The sequence below is a fragment of the Ambystoma mexicanum genome, chromosome 2q (assembly GCF_040938575.1).
Source record: "Ambystoma mexicanum isolate Mex_15411 chromosome 2q, UKY_AmexF1_1, whole genome shotgun sequence".
Classification (NCBI taxonomy): domain Eukaryota; kingdom Metazoa; phylum Chordata; class Amphibia; order Caudata; family Ambystomatidae; genus Ambystoma; species Ambystoma mexicanum.
In genome coordinates, this window is record NC_090924.1 from 466,313,611 (window position 1) to 466,332,344 (window position 18,734).

An 18,734-nucleotide genomic window follows, 5' to 3' on the forward strand; every position below is an offset into this window, starting at 1 on the left:
ATAACAATATAATTCGTATTAATAGCTTATTATCATTAATATTATAGAAGTATTTGAATGAGTCATTCAAAGAAGCAAAATCAGTAATGGTCCTTTGTTGTGTGAAGCACAAAAGTCGAATGACGTCACCAAATTACCACCGTTGGTCAGTCATCCAAACTCGCCACCCATATTTGTTTACTCATGGTCACCCCCTCAGCAATTCCACAGCACCGTCATACTTGTGCATTTCTCACTAAAAGTTCAGACTCAAACGCATTGACACCTTTCAATTTCAAAGCCATGTAATAATACTAGACTTAAAATTCCTGGACCAGTCCAGTAACAAAATGAGAAGATGAAAAAAAAAATCCACGGATGAAGAGGCTGGAACCCTGGAGCGCGCCTGCCTGCTAGCATCCGGCCTTTGCCTCATACGTCATACCATCCTCCGACACCTCTCTCCGTATCCGATTGTCCCGACTTCGCCCGCCCTGCGCCCCGCCGCTTCCATGGCTGTCTCCCTCGGGATAGAAACTGCACGCTGCTTGCTTCATTTACTGTTCCATCCGTCAAAGGATTCTATGCAATTCCGACAGTTAATGTGCTGTAACATCTAGTTGGACCAATAAAAGGTATCCCGGGCTCCAGAGAATCGGTTTTTAATTTAAATCACTGCTGAGGTCTTCGCTAGACACATCCTACTTCCCCATTTTTGCTCATATTTAATTTGACTCTGTGAAGACAGGCTAGGGGCTGGGCTGCGAACGTGGAGATTTCAGAACAGTCAAGCGAGAAAGAGACATTTCTACAGCTCCTCCTTTGAAGTACATTTTGGGAGCGTGGGGAGGAAGACGTTCCTGGGCCTGGGGTTAATTCAATAGCTCAACGCTCAGCTTTGAAACGGCTCCAGCCGCCCAACGGCGAATTGACAACACAAAAACTGTGTACACAGAAGGGCAGAGGTTCGACATGTCGTAAACCAGTGTTTACGGTAGATTAATAACCCCGGGATCCGTCCATTTTGGACCCAACACATAGCAATAGCTCATTCCCTTTCTCCCCCCCAGAAAAGTGTAGAATGAGTCTTGCTTTGTTTTTTGGCATAAAAGGCTGCAGAATTATTTCTACAATATCATAAAAACATACTGCACACATTAGTGAAAAACACTCAGAAGATGCAGCGACTGCTTTGTGTGCAAATATTCTGCTTCCCCCTTTCCTTCCACAAGAGTCCAGAATAGGCTCAACTCTCCCACCTTTGCGTCTGAGCCTCTCTTGCCCCTGCGGGCGCTCCTGGGCGGGGAGAGTGCCGTGTCCTTGTGGGAAGCTGAGCCCTTGTTGTTCCCCCCAGACGCCCCTGCCGCTTAGGCTCCCACGGGGCGCTAATCTGAGAAGAGTAAAGACCCTTCCGGCTTTCTCCTGGCTCATCCAGAGTCTGTCTCTTGTGTTTGTTCGCCCAAACACCGCCACACCGCCTTGTCGTCCTGCGACGTCGACAACCCGGCTTCTCCGCTTGTTCTGTTCGTAGGGTGGGTGGGTGGAAAAAGAAGTCCTCTTCTGTGTAGGCCGGCGGGCGTCCTTCTGCTGCGGCTAGATGCTGCCTGCAGTAAGGAGCCCTGCCGTTATAAAGGGGTAGCCCCTCCCCTTTCTTTTGTTTTGCACTTCGCGGGCTTTCCCCATGTTTGCCGCGCTTTCCCCTTTCGCGGGCTTTCCCCAAATTCCGCCACGCTTTTGGCCGGTGCCGCCTCCCCTTCTCCAGGAGGGGGAGGACAGGAGGAGGACACTGCCCGGGTTATCGGGGTGCCTCCTCCATTTTGCTCTGCTCCATTCGTTGTCACTGGCAAGATGGCTCACTCTGTCCAGTTAAACTGTGCGGCCATTTTCTTCCACTACCCTCTCCATCACAGAGTTAAGTTGGAGTGCCTTTATTCCTCATATGCAGATGCTTGGATGAATGTATTGATGCAGTCTTGCACCGAGCACACCAAGCCCCCATGGACGTAAAAGGCAGGTGCAGATAATATGGAGAATGTCTTATCAAAAAGATGTATAATGTATTTGATCTGGCAGCAGCATAATATCTCTATTTACAAATGATGTGTTGATTGGACAAAGAAGTCAAACATTACAAGTACATGTTTAACTCCTGAGCTGCTATCCTTGCAATTCCCTCTCACACGTGCACGGTTTAGGATTCCTAAATGCACATCTAACTTCTCCCATATACACTTCCGTTCAAGGTATGCACTTTCAAAACAGTCCCCTCAGTGAGGTATCACTGGGGGCCCAGCATTCAAGAAGATCTTTATACAAATCAAGCAGAAACTCAATCTAGAATCATTTAGGCAAAATTGGACCATGGATGAACCGCTGTGCAAAGGTTGGGTTCAATATTGAGGGGAGCTTTTATCTGCAGTTGGTTGAGTGGAAGAGCCTGGTTAGCATGACCCACAACAGTTACCAGTAGCTATGCGTGACTTCCTAGGCGAACTGGTGCCATACAAACATACCTGTGATACATGAGAGCAACATTTCTTAAAACCTTTCCAGACTTTTATTTGGCCCAAACCCATGTAGTCTCCATTGCTGAAAATAAATAAATTAAAAACAGATGTGAGTCGGGACAGGCTTGGGCACAGCCACCCTAATGCCTAGAGCTGTTGAGGTACAGGCGCAGGGCCTCCACGTACTAGATCCCATTGATCCAGAATTCGTAAAATTCATCGTCTGCAGCATGGACAGTTTCCTTCGAGGGTCTTGTCCATATCCAGGCTAGTGGCTTTGTACTTTCAGGTATAATTGGCAGCATGAGAAATGTAATGCTGCCATGTGGCAGGTTCTCGCTGAGGGTCTCCCTGCTGCACACCTACAGCACATGCTGCTCTGAAGTGGGGGTATTGATAATTCAGATGAACTTGATCTTGGTCAGCGAGATTTCAACATCACACTAACTGTCCTCCCATAAAGGCTTCTCAAAGCTTTCATCACAGTATGTGCAGGGCAGGGAGGATGGGTGTGAATGAAACAGCCAGATGGGGCATAGTGCCTCGGGCATCTTGTCAAATTGTTTTTAAATTTTTCAGATTGGCCGCTTCTCCAACACATCTTGGTACTCTATTGGGCTAAATGTACCTATGATACATGCAGGGCCTGGTCTCAGGGATATGTTTATAATTTCAGCCCTAGGTGGCTCATTTTCATCCAGCGGAGTCACAGAGCCAATCCCGTCACGAGGTGGCCCTGGCCACAAATGCACTGTGTGCAGGTAGTCCTTTGAAGCACAGAGGTGTTCAGGGGCCGGTTATTCTCGATAACAGCATTGGATGTGGGGGGTGCATTCACCTGGTATACACTTGATAGATTTTGGACCTGGGTTCAAACCTTGTGTGCACCACATTTGGGTGACCCCTAAATAAACAGGGTTCAAAGTTTCTATTTGTTGCACTGTTGTCTTGCACCAGCCCATGGGGAGAGTGGAGACAGAGTGGAGAGTGTCTTGCACCGTTAGATTCTCTTGAAGCCCTTTTGTAGATACAAAAACATAAATCAACCAGAGGTCTCTTGCGCATGGATACAACAGGCATGATATGCGGGACAATGGTACATCGTGTGTCAGCCGATATTGCAAATATCCATGACAAGTACCGTATGTGGTGTCGACTCTTGTGCTTGGGAATGAATAGACATGAACATTAGGGCACCTCTAGTAGACCTTTAAGTGCATATAGGGTAACGTAATGAACACAAACGTATAGCTTGCATCCCGTGTGGAAGTAGGATTTGCAGAATTGTATTTCCCAGCTTCTCATTCCCCAGAGGCGGCTCCCGCTTACTGGGTGACGACGGACCATCAAACCACTATTTCAGTCCTGGCAATAGGCAATACCAAAGCCATTTTACTGTTTCCTGGAGGCCTGTCCTTAGTCGACCTGCATCTTGCAATGTCTGTAGATTATGCAAATCATGGACACTGCTCAGGTGCCCTCTGAGGCCTGGGCCACATGCTAGAAAATTGATATAAATAAAAAATAGACCTTGGGAGAAAGATGATTGCTAAGCTACAACGGCAGCGCTTCAAGCTCAAATGTGGAACACGCGGCACTGTATCAGTAGAAGGCAGAGCTATTGCCACCGTCAGTGGCTCAGAAAATGTTGTGAGATGCCAAGGCAGAGGGGCGCTCAGGAAACAAAGAGATGTTACTGCCATCAGTTACAAAGATGCTATGACTGCAAATGGCTGACCAGCTTCATAGCTCGCCCATCCCTGGGTTTGCAATCACGTGACACTGTGGTAAATACACCCACATGAAAAGTCACTCAATGTGTAACAAAGGACACATTCTTATCCTTGGGTCCCGACCACTCCAGTTCTTCATAGCGTTCCTGCCTTAAGCCGCACAAGTAAGATAGAGCGGCCACTTGACACTCTTGCAGCAGCGAGCTCTGTGCCACAGTTACGTAAAGCATGTGAACATTGCTACGAGTAAGCCTGTGGCCTTACCTACTCTGTCCTCAATTAAGTACCACAGTGTTGGGGAAAACTATTCATTGCAATGCCAAGCAACTGCAAGGTTTTGATTAGAAGTGCTACAAACAATGTGATTATCATGGACGAATTACCCTTGTAGAGGAATGACGTTTCACCCAGTGTAGAAATGAACAGCATATAGCATGGAAAGGTACAAATCATATCACCTGATTGCAATAACACCTTCCATTCGGATGCAGGTGCGACCCTGTTAATTTCCTTGAGGGCTATTTTCTCCAAGATAGCGCAATAATTGTGACAAAGCAATCAAGGGTAATATTTTTCTCGATAAAGCAGAGATTTCTAAGCTTTCAGATTGTGACTCAAAAATTCTTGAGGGAGAGATAACTTTGGATGAGATCAAAAGAGCAATTAACCGATTGAATGCAGGGAAGTCGCAGGGACCTGATGGCTTTCCAATGGAATTTTATAAGCTGTTGCCAGTCTCGGCCCTTGAATTGTTAAAGGACATGTATATGGCCTCTTTGGTGAATGGTATACTGCCAGCAACTACACGACATGCAATCATTTCTGTATTTCCCAAAAAGGGGAAGGATGATACGCTTCCAGTGAGTTATAGGCCAATCAGCCTTATAAACACGGACAATAAAATCCTGGCAAAGATTTTGGCAATCAGACTAGAAGATATTCTCTCAAAGTTGATCCACGTAAATCAGTCGGGTTTTGTGAAAGGAAGGAAGACATCAAGCAACATTAGAAGGTTATTCCGCACGATTTCTAAGTCATCTGACTCAGTGGATAGTACTGTGTTTTTTTCACTGGACGTGGAAAAAACATTCAATCGTGTGGATTGGAACTTCCTCTTTTCTGTCCTTGAGAAAATGGGGTTTGGGGAGAATTTCAGATCTTGGGTTAGATTGCTATACTCAGAACCAACAGCTGATGTCAACACCAACGGCTTTCATTCGGACCCGCTCAAACTAGAAAGAGGGACGAGACAAGGGTGTCCTCTATCTCCTATGTTATTTGTTATTTGTTATTGCGATCGAACCCCTAGCTGCTGCGATTTAGAGATCATCCAAATATAAAAGGAGTGTCATGCAGGGGGATACAACAAAATCTGTGGCTGTTTGCAGATGACTTGCTCTTAGTACTTAGTGAAATGGATGAGTCTTTACCAGCTCTCATGGATATATTGACATTATTTCACACAACCTCTGGTTATAAAATAAATTGGACAAAGTCTGAGATGCTACCCCTGGTATTATGTTGTAGTAAAATATTTATAACCAGTATGGGGTTTAGGTGGTGTCCGGACAAATTGTTGTATCTTGGGATATGGATTACTCCGGAGGTCAGTGATCTAGTGAGAATAAACATGGAAACGGTTTGTTCAACATTTAAGGCTGATTTGGAGCGATGGAGTTTATTGAATCTTTCTTTACGGGGAAAAGTTAATGCTTTAAAAATGGTGTCGACCCCTAAGATCAACTATGTATTGAGCATGATCCCGCTAAATATCGATACTAAATACTGGAATGAATTGGATAGGCTTATCCAGGGTTTTTTGTGGAATAGGACACCACCTATGTTGAAATTGTGGAAACTGCAATTGCCTTTGGATAAAGGTGGACTGGGGGTGCTGAACTTTAGGGCACATCACCTTGCCTATATTTGTGACTTCATGGTTACATTTCTGGCACAGTTACCTGATGAGTGGGTTATAGCTGAGACGAGTTATAATGGTCCTCTATCACCCAGGGCGATGTTGACCAGAGAATCAAGAACGAGATGTGTGAACGATCCATTGACTGTCTGTCTGAGAAGGTCTTGGGAAAAATTGACTACAATGCTGAATGTGAATGCATATAAAGACCCCGGAGCACCGGTATGGATGAATCCTTCCATTAAACTAGAGAACAAATATCTGTTCTGGCCGGAATGGTTTCTGGGGGGAGGGGTGTCAGTTGGATTGAGGATCTCTTTCAGGATGGCCAATGGTTGAGTATTAGAGAAATCCAACAACAGTTTAATATTGAAAATGTCAAGGTCTCAGATTACAGAAAACTGAAGAATGCTATTGGTGTGATTGATTGGAAGGCCAGAATGAATCTGGACATACTCAGAAGAGAATCGAAGATTGGGGAAGGTGGTCTGGCTAGTCGGGTGTACAAACTGATTGTGAATGAATACAAAGGCAATGATTTACTGAGAGATGAGTGGAGTAGTAGAATTGGTTCTGAAATTACAGTGGATTTGTGGACAAGAATGTGTGCAAATGTTAAACTATGTTCCTTGGGTCTGACTGAGAGGACGAGACAAATGAAGGTCCTGAATCGGGTTTATTGGACCCTTGAGAGGTTATGGAAAAGAGGCCTGAAGGACGATCCAGGTTGTTGGGCCTGTGTTCATGAGACCGGTACAATGGAACATATGTTGTGGTACTGCAGGAAGGTGCGGGAATTTTGGACAGAAATAGGTGTGATATTTGAGAAGGTTTTGGATGAGAAAATTGAGTTTGATTGGTGCTGGGATATGACATTTTAGAAGATCTTACTCAGAGCCAGAAGAAATGGTTATTTAGAGGTTATTTAGAGGTACCATGGTTGGGAAGAAAATCATCCTCAGGAATTGGAAAACTGCTGTTATCTTACATAAGGATGATTGGATACATGAAATGCAAAATGTACAGAAAACAAGGCAAAAATATGTTATTCAAGAAGATATGGGAGAGATTTCTTTCTATGTATTGAACCTGGCATTGGAACTAACAATTGTATATTATCAGATGTGGATCTTATGACTGGGGGGTGGGGGGTTATTTTTCTGTTTATTTTATCTATTTTGTTTTAATGCTTCGTAATGTTATACATAGTTATTTTGCTTTGTTATCTTGCTGTTTTTTGTGTTGTTCTAACATTTAAATTGAAAATAAAATAAAAATTAAAAAAAACAAGATAGCACAATAAGCAGCACTTGGAGCCAGGAGGACCCAGAGAAGACAGTGAAGCCACAAGCGGAGCCTGCTGGCTTTGGGCCCCGGCAGCCTGGCCGGCAATACTCTTGTATTTGTATAATCAGACATGCGTATCCTTTGCCGACTAATGCAACGCAGCCTGACGGCCGGGAACAGTGAACAAGTCGTGCTTAAAAGTAGTAAGGGCTGGGTGGAATGGGCGAAATATGTCCCACCTGGTGGAACATTTTGGGTAAAATCAGTTTGCTTGACCATTTTATCCACAGGGCATGACTTGCCAATTTTGGCAAGTTTTGTCACACAACATTCTGCGCTTGCTTTTTATTTCTTCGAAGAGGTAAATATTTCAGCCAGTTAGTAACATAAAACATTTCGGCCTACTAATTGGGCAAAATATTTAGACCCTCGAAGCAATAAAGTTACTTTGTTCGCCTTCTGAAGGGACAAAAACAGCTAGAAATTCACCCCCAAGGTGAAGTCTACATTTGGACGAATTTTGCCAACTCTGGTTTGCCGCCAAATATGTCACTGACCCATACCTATTTCCAAAAAAACAGGCACAGGTAAAGCCAACCTTTCTGAATCTTGAAGCGGTAACACCTTTAATGCGCAGCTCTGTCCAGGCTCCATTCAAGGACATGGAGTCAGCCTGCATGGCTGCACGTGCCACACAGGTATCCCCATTGACGGATGATATGCTGAATCATTTATAACGCGCTTGTACACAAGTGGTTCTAGGCGCAACAAGACAAGGGAGGGAAGACATAGAGAGGACAAAACAAACAATCTTACTAGGCCTTGTGTCATTCAGATCGTGCAAGCCCATGCATTAACCAAGCCCCACCAACCTCCTCAGCTCCGGTGCCTATCGGTGGGAGCTCCGTGTTGCAAGGCTCACCCATGTATATCTTTACTAGTTTCCTTGCTGCTCTCTGGCACTGAAGCCCCACACAGGGTCAAAGCTAATATAGCCTTACTAGGTGGCAGTACATAACTAATAGTGCTGGAAAAGACCCACCTATCAGCCAAATCTATGTAGCCATCTGGCCCCAAATCTAATCGTGACACTCCAGTACAACCTCGGAGCTAAAACTATATTGCCTCACTATGAGCTGATATTAATAAATAGTTGGGGTTCAAGTGCATTGCACGAGCAAAAAGGTGGAAGCCTAGAGCTACCTGCTTCCACTATGCCATCCGTCATCTCGCCCCCACACACTACCAAAAAAATACGTTTACCTCACTAGGAGCCAGACCTGAAAATGAGAAACAGAAATACTCACATCACTTCCAACCGGGCCATCCTGGAATCGTTGCCACCCACAGAAATGATCTCACAGGTGTAGTCTCCAATGTCGCCTGACCACGTCTGGCTGATGAACAGGGAGCCATCTTGAGCCAACAGAATCCTGGAGCTGCTGGATGGATTAACAAGTGTGTTGTCTTTCTTCCACAAAAACCTGCAGAGCACAAGCATGATGCTATTACTGAAAGGCTTGCAGGGACATCTAACATGACAGTAAAAGCACAATATTCTTCCATGCGTACACCCAACGCTGCACTTCTCTCCCAGTTCGCGTCACACGCACCTGCCACGGGCTAATCGAGCACCCTTTAGGAATGCACTTATGCACAACGGCCTAGTAATGTTGCTATCGGGTCGGCTAAATTATGCCTCAATAATTGGACTCTAATATTACGCTGCGCGTTTCTCCTTCCCGCATATATTCTTGAGTGGCAGCGGGAGGACAATGATTCCCCCTTACTCTGGCTGAGCCATTCCAAAGTGTCCTTAACCTAATGAGAAATGACAGGAGCAGCGAATATATTATCATTAAAAAGCAAATTTAACAGGCAGCGCCGGCTCAAGGGGCGCTCAGGGGGTGCGGCCACACAAGAAGCCGTGATACCTCTGGGTCTGGGTGCTATCAACAAATGCAATAAATAAATAAATAGTCCCCCCCACCCAACCCCCCAGCCCAGAAAATAAAGGCTGGCTCGCCTCCAGCTCACTTAAGTTTACATGACACTATCGTTCTGGCCGAGCGCCTATGGAAGAATCACGCTGCGCCGGGCGCGGCCCTCACACGCACCGTACAAGAACAGCAGGAGGTTCCGTTCTGTTAGTCGGCTGATACCTGTTCTTGATGCAGAACGGAGCCCCCTGCTGTCCTGCATTTGTGATGGTTTGGCGCGATTAGTGGCGGTCCTAGTTCTAAAGACTCTGGGATGCTCACAGGCGAGGGATGGGGTCACCTCCTCCGTATTTACATAGAGGCTGCTTTGCAGGAGCAGCTGGCTGGCAGTTAGATGCCGGGCCCATCTCTCCCCTCAGACCCCTCATACATACAGCACTGCTTATCACGACAGCCGCGAATTCGCCAGCTACATGAAAAATAACCGGAAAATCACCACTCAACCTTAAACGGAGTTTGCGACCCTCTGGGGCAGGTATGGAAACAGAGCTATTTTGAAGGTATTGTTTATTGCTTTATAAAAAATAATGTAAATGCAATAATCACAGAGCATTTTCTTTTCCACTGTCCTAAAGGACATATTCTGACGGGTTCACCCTCCTAAACCTTTGCATTAAAGTAGTATTTCTAGGAAGCATGCACTTCCTAGAAATACTACTATAATGCCTTCAGTATATTGGGGAGGGTGAGGCAACACAAAATCTTGCACAGGGCACTGGCAGACATGGGGCTGGCACTGATACCAGGAGTTAAATGTTAAAGGTATTTGTACCGCGCACCGCCACCAACAGAGTTGGTCCCCAGGCGCTCTGGCGGATCTGTAAACGAGAAGGTGGGATGGGTTAGTAGGTGAAGCGGGAGTAGGATAGTGAGAGGAGTGGTGTTCTGCTGGCAGCTTCAACTCGGTATACACCGGGTGCTGAGCTTTGGTGCGGGTATCGGATCGATGTCAGTCCTCGTGTGCTTTTGGTGCGGCTTATGTGTTGTTGCGGTGTTGTGAAGTGCGTGCGGGTTGTTGTGCGAGAGATGGTTGTGTGAGATTTTTGAGTGAGATACGTCTGCAGAGATGCTGAGTTTTTTGTTGGTGGGTTATATGAGGTTTAACATGCTAACATTCAGAACTCTGACCGAGTGTGGCGCTCGCTAATCCTCCCAATCTCATCAGGATGGGCGAAGGGGTTGCGCCTGGCAGGGTTTTAGGTTTGTGTGAGACTCTCCTTGTGCTCTTCTAACGCGCTCTGTAAGTGTTCTAATTCTGATGGAGTGAGTGTTGTGGGTTGGGTTTTAGTTGGTGCGATGCGCTTGCCGTTCTATTCTAGCAAGCTCTGTAGGTGTTCTAGTTCTGATGGATTGGTTAATGTGGGTTGGGTGCCTATTCTCCTCCTTGGGTGATGGAGCAGGTGTTGTGGTCTCCTCTTACAAACTTTCTATCTAAATGTGTCTGCTGGGAGATTGGATATGGTACGGCTGGGAGGCAGTGGATGAGTCATTTAAGGGCTTTTCGTCTCGGTCTGAGACCTCCTTCAGTGGCTATTTCCCGTAATAACGTATGGTCTGTCGTGGGGTCCGTTCTTTGGGTTCCGTGTATGTCCATTTTGGGAGTGACCGAGGTTGGTGTTTTTATTTATCGTTGTTTAGCTGGTTGGGGATTTTAGTGCATCGCTGCTGTAGTTACGCTGTGAAGAGCCATGATTTGAGGAGTTTCCTGAATGCTAGGTGGTTTGTTGTGTTCCGTATATTCTTAGGTAGATCACTCCAGGTTTTCGGTGCCTGGTCAGAGAAACAGGATCCTCTGAGTATTCTTCTGTTATAGGGGTTTGGTTCCAGGCGGATGTTGGTGCTTGATCTCAGTGTTCTTGACGGTTGATGTAGGCGTAGTTTATCGCTTAGGATTTCTGCGCCTTGTTTGTGTATTGGTCTGTGCGTGATGCACATGGACTTGAACTTTATTCACTGTTTTAATGGTAGCCAGTGAAGTATTTTTAGCGCGGGTGTGATGTGTTCTCTTCTGGGTAGCTTGAGGAGGAGTCTGGCTGCCGCATTTTGTATGCGTTGTAGTTTTTTTTAGAAGTCATTCGGGCATGCCCAGGTATAGGCTATTGGCGTAGTCTACTCTGGACATGATCAGAGCGATGATGGTAAGTGTTTTGTTGGCGAATGACAGGAACGGAAGGATCCTTTTTGCTGCTTGCAGGAGAAAGAAACATTTCTTGAGTAGAGCGTTTACTTGTGGCTCTAGAGTGAGGTTGTTATCCATCAGGACCCCTAGGTTTTTTACAACTGATGATGGTGCTGGTGTGGTGCCAAGCTCTCTTGGCCAGGGGATGTAGCTGATGTCTCCTCCCTTTTTTGAAACAATCATTATCTCTGTTTTGCCTGGGTTGATTTTGAGGTGGTTGAGGTTCATCCAGTTGAATATATCACAAAGGCAATTCTCTAGTGTGGTGTTTTCTTCTCGGTTGTCTTGTATGTTGAAGATTATTTGAGTATCGTCGGCGTAGTTGTAGCATGTGAGGACGTGTTTTTTGATGAGTTTGATTAATAGGTACATGTGTATGTTGAATAGAAGCGGGGAGAAAGATGATCCTTGTGGTACTCCGCAGGTGGAGTCTCTAGGTTTGGACTTAAAAGGTTTCATCCATATGGTTTCTGTTCTGTTTGTTAGGAAGGTTTTGATCCATAGTAGGGCAGTGTCTGTTATTCCTAGTCCTTCTAATCTCTTTATGAGGATGTTGTGGTTGACAGTATCAAAAGCTGCGGATAGATCAAGGAGAATCAGGGCGTTACTGTTGTCCGAGTCTGCGTTCGTTTTTAGGTCGTTTCATATTGAGAGGAGAGCTGATTGTGTTCCTCTCATTGGTCTGAAACCAACCTGTGCCTGGTCTAGTAGGCAGTGCTCTTCTATGAATTCTTGGGTTATCGAGTAGACGTATGTTTCTAGCAGTTTGGCTATTTAGGGTATGTTGGAAATGGGTCTGTAGTTGCATAAGTCCTCTACGTTTCCTGTTGTGTCTTTGAGTAGCGGCTTGATGTAAGCCAATTTGAAGGACTGTGGTACCTTACCTGTTGAGATTGAGAGGTTGAGGAGATTCCTGTGGTATTCCATGGGGGTTCCTTGTTTGGGAATTATTTTGTATATGTCCGGGGGGCATGGGTCTTCAGGAGAGCCTGAGTTGTTGCTTTGGTGTACCAGTTTGACGAAAGTTTCCACTGATATTTCTGGGAAGCTTCGTAGCTTGTTTGGATGTTCCTTGTTGGTGTCGGTGCTATTGTTCAGCAAAAGGAGCCGGAGTTGGTATTTTTATTTTATTGGATCTATAAACCATATCGCCAATCATTAACAGTGTAGTGTCCCTGTGAATGCCTCTGATGCGTTGTGGTGGGTCTGTGATTTATCGAGACACCGTTTAATAGATAGACATACATACCTACTATACTATAAATATAATCTTTGATATGGATAAAACTGTGATCCTGTTCGCAACTCAATACTATTCACCTTGTCCATTAAAACATAGCACCTGTACAGCTGCTGTGTCTCTCTGAAATCACGGCTGTTAACATTTCCTATTACACATTACCATTACCCTTGCTCTTCCTCTACCTCTCTTGGCCCCCCTCCGGCTGCCCCTCCGTCTCCCCCTCCTTTCTCCTCTTTCTCTCCGACCACTCCGGACAAGGTTTCTAGACAAGTCTGATCTATGAAAGTGTCATATAAGCATGTGCTCTCCTGCCCCTCCAGAACCATCAAGGACCACATTGACACCCTTGTTCTAGCCTTGGCTGATTTCTGCAATCACTCTTTTGCCACTGGAACTTTCCCCTCTCCCCTCAAACACTCCCTTGTGCACCCCCTCCTGAGAAAGCCTTCTGCCGATCCTTCCTGTCCTGCAAACTACCACCAATATCTATCACTCCTTTACTGGGCAAACTCCTTGAAAATCAGGCCCATCTTCCAGCTTACTCTTCACCTTGAATCTGTTGGTTGTCTCCATAACCATCAGTCTGGCTTCAGAGCAGCCAGAGGCACGGACACTGCTCTCCTGAACACCCGTGAAGATATGCTCACTAATCTCGATTCTAGCCTTCCTTCTGTTCTCATACTCCTTGATCTTTCCTCTGCTTTTGACACGGTCAATCATGCCATCCTGATCAATCATCTCCGTGAGAACCGGGGCATCACGGATCAGGCCGTGGCTTGCTTGACCTCCTTCCTCCTGGACTGTCCCTGCCAGGTCTAACTTGGGTCCTTTATCTGCACCACCTCTCTCTCCACATGTGGTGTTCCCCAGGGCTCTAATCTCTCACCCTAGCTCTTCAATGTCTACTTGGCCCCTTTGTCCCTACTTATCTCTACCTTTTCCTCTAACTTTCAGTGTTATGCAGAAGACACTCAGTTCACCTTCAGGCTACCCTCGGCCTCCTCTCGTCACTTGCTCATTCCTGACGGTCTATCCGCGATTCAGGAGTGGTGCGCCTCCAACGATCTCTATCTTAATGCCAGTAAGTCTGAGATCCTCCTCATTGGGTCCCCTGCTTCCGCGTTCCCTCTCTCACTCTGGCTGCCTTCCTTGGGCCCTCGTCCTCCACCTTCCTGTGAGGGGAAAAACCTTGGTGTCATCTCCGACTCCGCTCGCCTTCTCTCCTCACATCACAGACCTTACCAAGAAGGCCCACTACCAGCTGCACCTTACTCAGAGGTATTCTTCCTTTCCTCACTTTCCCCCAGAGGCTCACTGTCTCCAGAGCCCTGGTTCTCTCTAGGCTGGACTACTGCAACAACCTCTTTCTCAATCTGCCTTCCTCTACTCTCCGCCCTCTGCAACTAATCCAGAACAGGACTGCAAAACTTGTCCATGGCCTCAAGCCCAGGAACCGTATCTCTCCAGCCCTGAAATCTCTCCACTGACTCCTGGTGGCTGCATCAAGTTCATGACCCGCAGAATCATCCACAAAGCTTTCTGGGGCAGGGGCCCACACTACATCCAACTCTCTCTTCCTAAACACCTTCCTTCTCGAGCCCTTCAGTCAGCCACCTCCAACTCTCTGAGGGTCAGACGCGTCTCCAGGCAGACAGCAGGTGGGGGTGATAGATTTCTCTCCTCTGCAGGTGCCTCCCTCTGGAATGGCCTCCCTGCCCCTCTCTAACTTGAATCGGGCCACCTGAAGCTCTGGAAGCAGCTCAAGACCTTCCTTTTTGCTTCTGCTTTCTCTCTCTCTCTCTCTCTCTCTCTCTCTCTCTCTCTGTCTCTCTCTCTCTGTCTCTCTCTCTCTCTCTCTCTCTCTCTATCCCCCCTGCTGACCAACCTGTATGCTGCGCTGACTGGATCCCTGGCTACCCTCATAGTCTCACGGGTACCAGGCTCCCCCTGACCAGTAGCCCCTGCACTGCCTCCAGGCCTACTGCTCATTAGCAGCTGTATCTGGAACCCTACAGTCCCCTGCATCCTTGCACTTACCCAGATCCGTGCTGCACTTACTCATAGCACTGAGTCGTTTTGGCTGGGATTTGAAACTCTGGCTTGCAGGTTCCAAACAGATCTCTGAAGTGAGCGACTCATGGTTGCTCTTTACAGACTGTGCTTCCATGTGTTAACAGCACTTGGCAAGGTAAGAACACCAGACTCACCCTGCTGCGAGGTCAGAAGTAGCTTTTGAAAGACTACTATGACGTTAGAAGTTGCCTGCAGCTTGCCTACGAATGCAACGTCCGAATATTGTAATATTGTGTTAAAGAGGTTCTTTCGGATGACTCAATTCCTCTCTAATTACAACCAGGGCGGGCACTTAGATTTGGGAGTGCCAGCTTTTCCAGCAGTTTTAGGTTTGCTTTTATTTGTATGGTGTATAACTTTGTCCAATTTGTCCAAACTAGCAATATGCTTTAATTCAGAAGCTACAGATGGCGATTATTTTCCCTCAAAAGAAATTAATATCTAAGCAATACTTACTTTCTTCAAAAGATAACGTGAGCTATATACATACATATCTGTCCTGCTGTGACTGCAGGCTCCAAGGACATTAGGGCAGGGATTAGGCCTGGGGCAGACAGGGCTATGTGCCTCTACTGCAGGATTCCCGATAGTGCATTTGAAGTAGTCTATTTACTAGCTAGGTCTTAAGCAATTTTGCAGGTTTCCAAATGGTAACAAAATTACCAGAGGACGAGGGAAACAATCTCTCCAACCTCCAGGGCCACAACTGCCTCTCTTTCCATATCCTTGGCAAACCATGATTCACTCGACCACCCTTCCTTTCCCAAACCCTATGTTTGCTTTCAAAAGAACTGTTAATGACATGAATAGTCAGGCCCTCCAGCTTATAGTGATTTTGCGATCCCGCAAAATGTGCAAAAACAGCATCTTTAAAAAAAAACATTTTTTTTCCATTTTTAAAAAAAAGTAATATGCAAAAATTACTGTTTTTAAAAAAATAATACCAAGGGTGCCAAGTTCTCAACTTTTTTTTACACAAGAAATGAAATGCGCTAACACATCTCATCACTTGCGCCCCAAGAAAGTGCTGCCTAATTCACAAGGGACACATGAATGGGCACCTTTTATATGCGTGCCCATTCAGATGGCCTTTTTCACCTCCTTGATCAAATAAAGTGGTGTTACTGTCAATTTAAAAGTGCATCCCTCATTTCCAAGCAAGATTCACTTTTAAATGTGCAGAAATTGTAGGCAACCCTACGCGTACGGGATGTGGGGCTGCCACTGCATGACAGGGTCTTTCCTGACCCTGTCATGCATTTCTTTTAAGGTATGAACCGCTGCTGTGTTGTTTGCATTTCTGTTCCTCAAACAGGATAAAAATGCATTTTTTGGGTCGCATTTTACAGTGGCAGGCACCTGGAGGGCCTGTCCGTGTGAAAGGCGCTGGGAGCTTGCAGAACACTGTCGGGAGAGCGATTCTATTCAAAGTACTGCCCATTTTGATGACAAAAATCGATCGAATGTTACAATTTGAGCTCTTTCGTCCAGTACTATTCGATCAATTTTTATAAATACTGAACATGTGTTGCGGGGGTGTCGCCCGCTCCCCATGTTCAGTATTTTTGGTCTAGGGTGGTTACAGAAGTGTTTTCCCCTTTTTCCTCAAAATTGGAGGCAGGGACAGAAAAAAAAAGAAAATAACGAAAAAGGGACCCTGCGGAGTTGGATCCGACCCGCGTTAGAGGGACGGATTAGGCACCGCAGGGTTGCAGGGGAAGCGGCAGCAACCAAGCAGTTAAGTAGGGGTGGGGGCGGGGTGGTGGTGAAAGGTACATTTTGGGTTGTTTGGCTAAAGTGCAAATCAATTCGCAGTGAAATCGACTACGGTCAATTCCGCCGCAAATAATTACACTTCGGTCAAACAACCCAGAACACCATTCAAGGCAGCTGGCCAGCGCACAATTTGTGCTACAGCTCAAGCCTGTGGAAATGCGCCGGTCACCTTTGAGAATAAGGTGACCTGCTCATTTCCAAAAATGGGTTGTCTAAAAATAGCATATCCTCTGTTCTTTTTTTAAATGCCCCATTGTTTGAGGAACTGGGTCAAAATCTACATTTAAAAAAAATTAAAAATGGTTACACTATGAGAGAGAGGGAGAGTGATGGGTGAGATGTGAAGTGATAGGTAAAAAAGCAAAGGGAGAGCAGTGGATCAGAGGAGGAAGCACTGCACAAGGGAGCACAGGAAGCAGTGATGCGGTGGGCCAGAAATCTGAGAGCGAGCAGAGGTACAGAAAGTAGAGGGAGCGTGTGGTCAGTGAGCCAGAAAGCAGAGAGGAAGCGGTTGGCCAGAAAGAGGCAGTGAGCTGCAGATTGGGAAAAAGAATGAGGGAAGAGTGTGATAGAATGGGAGAAAGGATGCAAGATGCAGAAGCAGCACAAAAGAATGAAGGATTGTATATTGCGGGAGGAATTGTAGAGTGCAAGGTGTGAGTTGAGAGTATGATTTGGAGTGTGGCAGGGGCTGGGCAGTGCAGATTGTGACTTGACAGTGTGACATAGCACGTGAGTATTTGTATGACAGAGTGAGAGGTTAAGGAATGCAAGTTGTGATGGAGAGTTGGTGAGATGTGTATTGGTGAGAGAGGTGTGTGGGTGTTTGGGGGATTGGAGAACATAGAAGGGGAATATTTTCAGGATTACAACTGATAATGATCAATTTAGTTAATACTATTAAATAGGCATGAACATTAAACCAGAAATGTAGCCAAATCAAACACTCTTCTGCCAAGCCAGAGACATCTGGGACTCTTCCTATTAAATTAATACAAAAGATACATAATAATGATACCCTGGCTCTCTTGTAGCCTTGTACTCTGCCTATTTCCTGCAATGTGGCAATCTTACAACCTCCAGTTAATACAAAATGTCCCGCAAAAATGCTGCAATAAATAAAGGTTTGTACCGCAAAATTTTCCATTTCATGCCCCAAAATTTGCCATTTCATGCCGCAAAATCCTAGAAGGTCTGAATAGTACACATCACAATAAATTACTCTGAGGACTCAGACTCACAACAAAAGACAATGTGCGAAAATGTAATCCTGGTTGTTCTTTGCCTGACAAGGCATACTTCAGATATGACATGAGGAACATGTGACAATCTACAAAAACAATTTTTGTTTGCTATATGTTAATAGTCTTGAAAGAGGCTATACATGTGGGTGAATGGTGTTTTGTGTATGATTTCAGAATAAAAATGCTCCTTGAAAACATGTACTTGATTGTTAACGTGAGAAATACTAGTAATTAGTAATGTGTAGGAATAAGAACTTGAAATATCTTGTTGCTCGTGAGGTATGCAAGCACTTTGGAGAGAGACAGGAATATGATATCGGTATTAGTGAAGACACTATTCAAACCCATTTTCAACTTAGATCTAGTTCCGAAGGCATATCTGGCTCTTTCCATGCATAAGTAATGTACCTTCAAGTTCTAGAAACAACCGCAAACAGTACATCACAACCCATCCTAATGAGAAGTAACCCTGAAGGTAACTTGTTTGATCAGTAAAGAATGCTGATGGTAGCCTCCCAAATCATTGAAGACTGTATTTTGTGTGCTATCACCAGAAAGAACACAGGTTCTATGATGACCTATTCTCCCTATCCCCTTCTATACTGGCTTCCCCCCTATCCCTATACCTGCTTATCTGCACTCTGTCCACCCAGAATGTACTTTCGCCCTGTATTCATGCAGAAATAGCAGGAAAAGCCACAGAAAGAGGGGATTTGGATTCACACAGTTCCGAAGGAAATATGGGCCTGGGCACTAATATCTAAATCTACATATGGTGGTCCGTTCTCGTATGAC

At 45.6% G+C, this 18,734-nt stretch overlaps 1 protein-coding gene across 1 annotated transcript in view; it reads right to left on the reverse strand.

Annotated features, from left to right (window-relative positions):
• The window catches only part of SDK1 (sidekick cell adhesion molecule 1), a 2,988,580-nt gene that overhangs the window by 812,629 nt on the left and 2,157,217 nt on the right, over positions 1-18,734 (reverse strand). Inside the window, exon 13 of the mRNA XM_069647588.1 lies at positions 8,732-8,908. Coding sequence (XP_069503689.1) covers positions 8,732-8,908 — 177 coding nt within the window. The remainder of the gene's footprint in view (positions 1-8,731; positions 8,909-18,734) is intronic.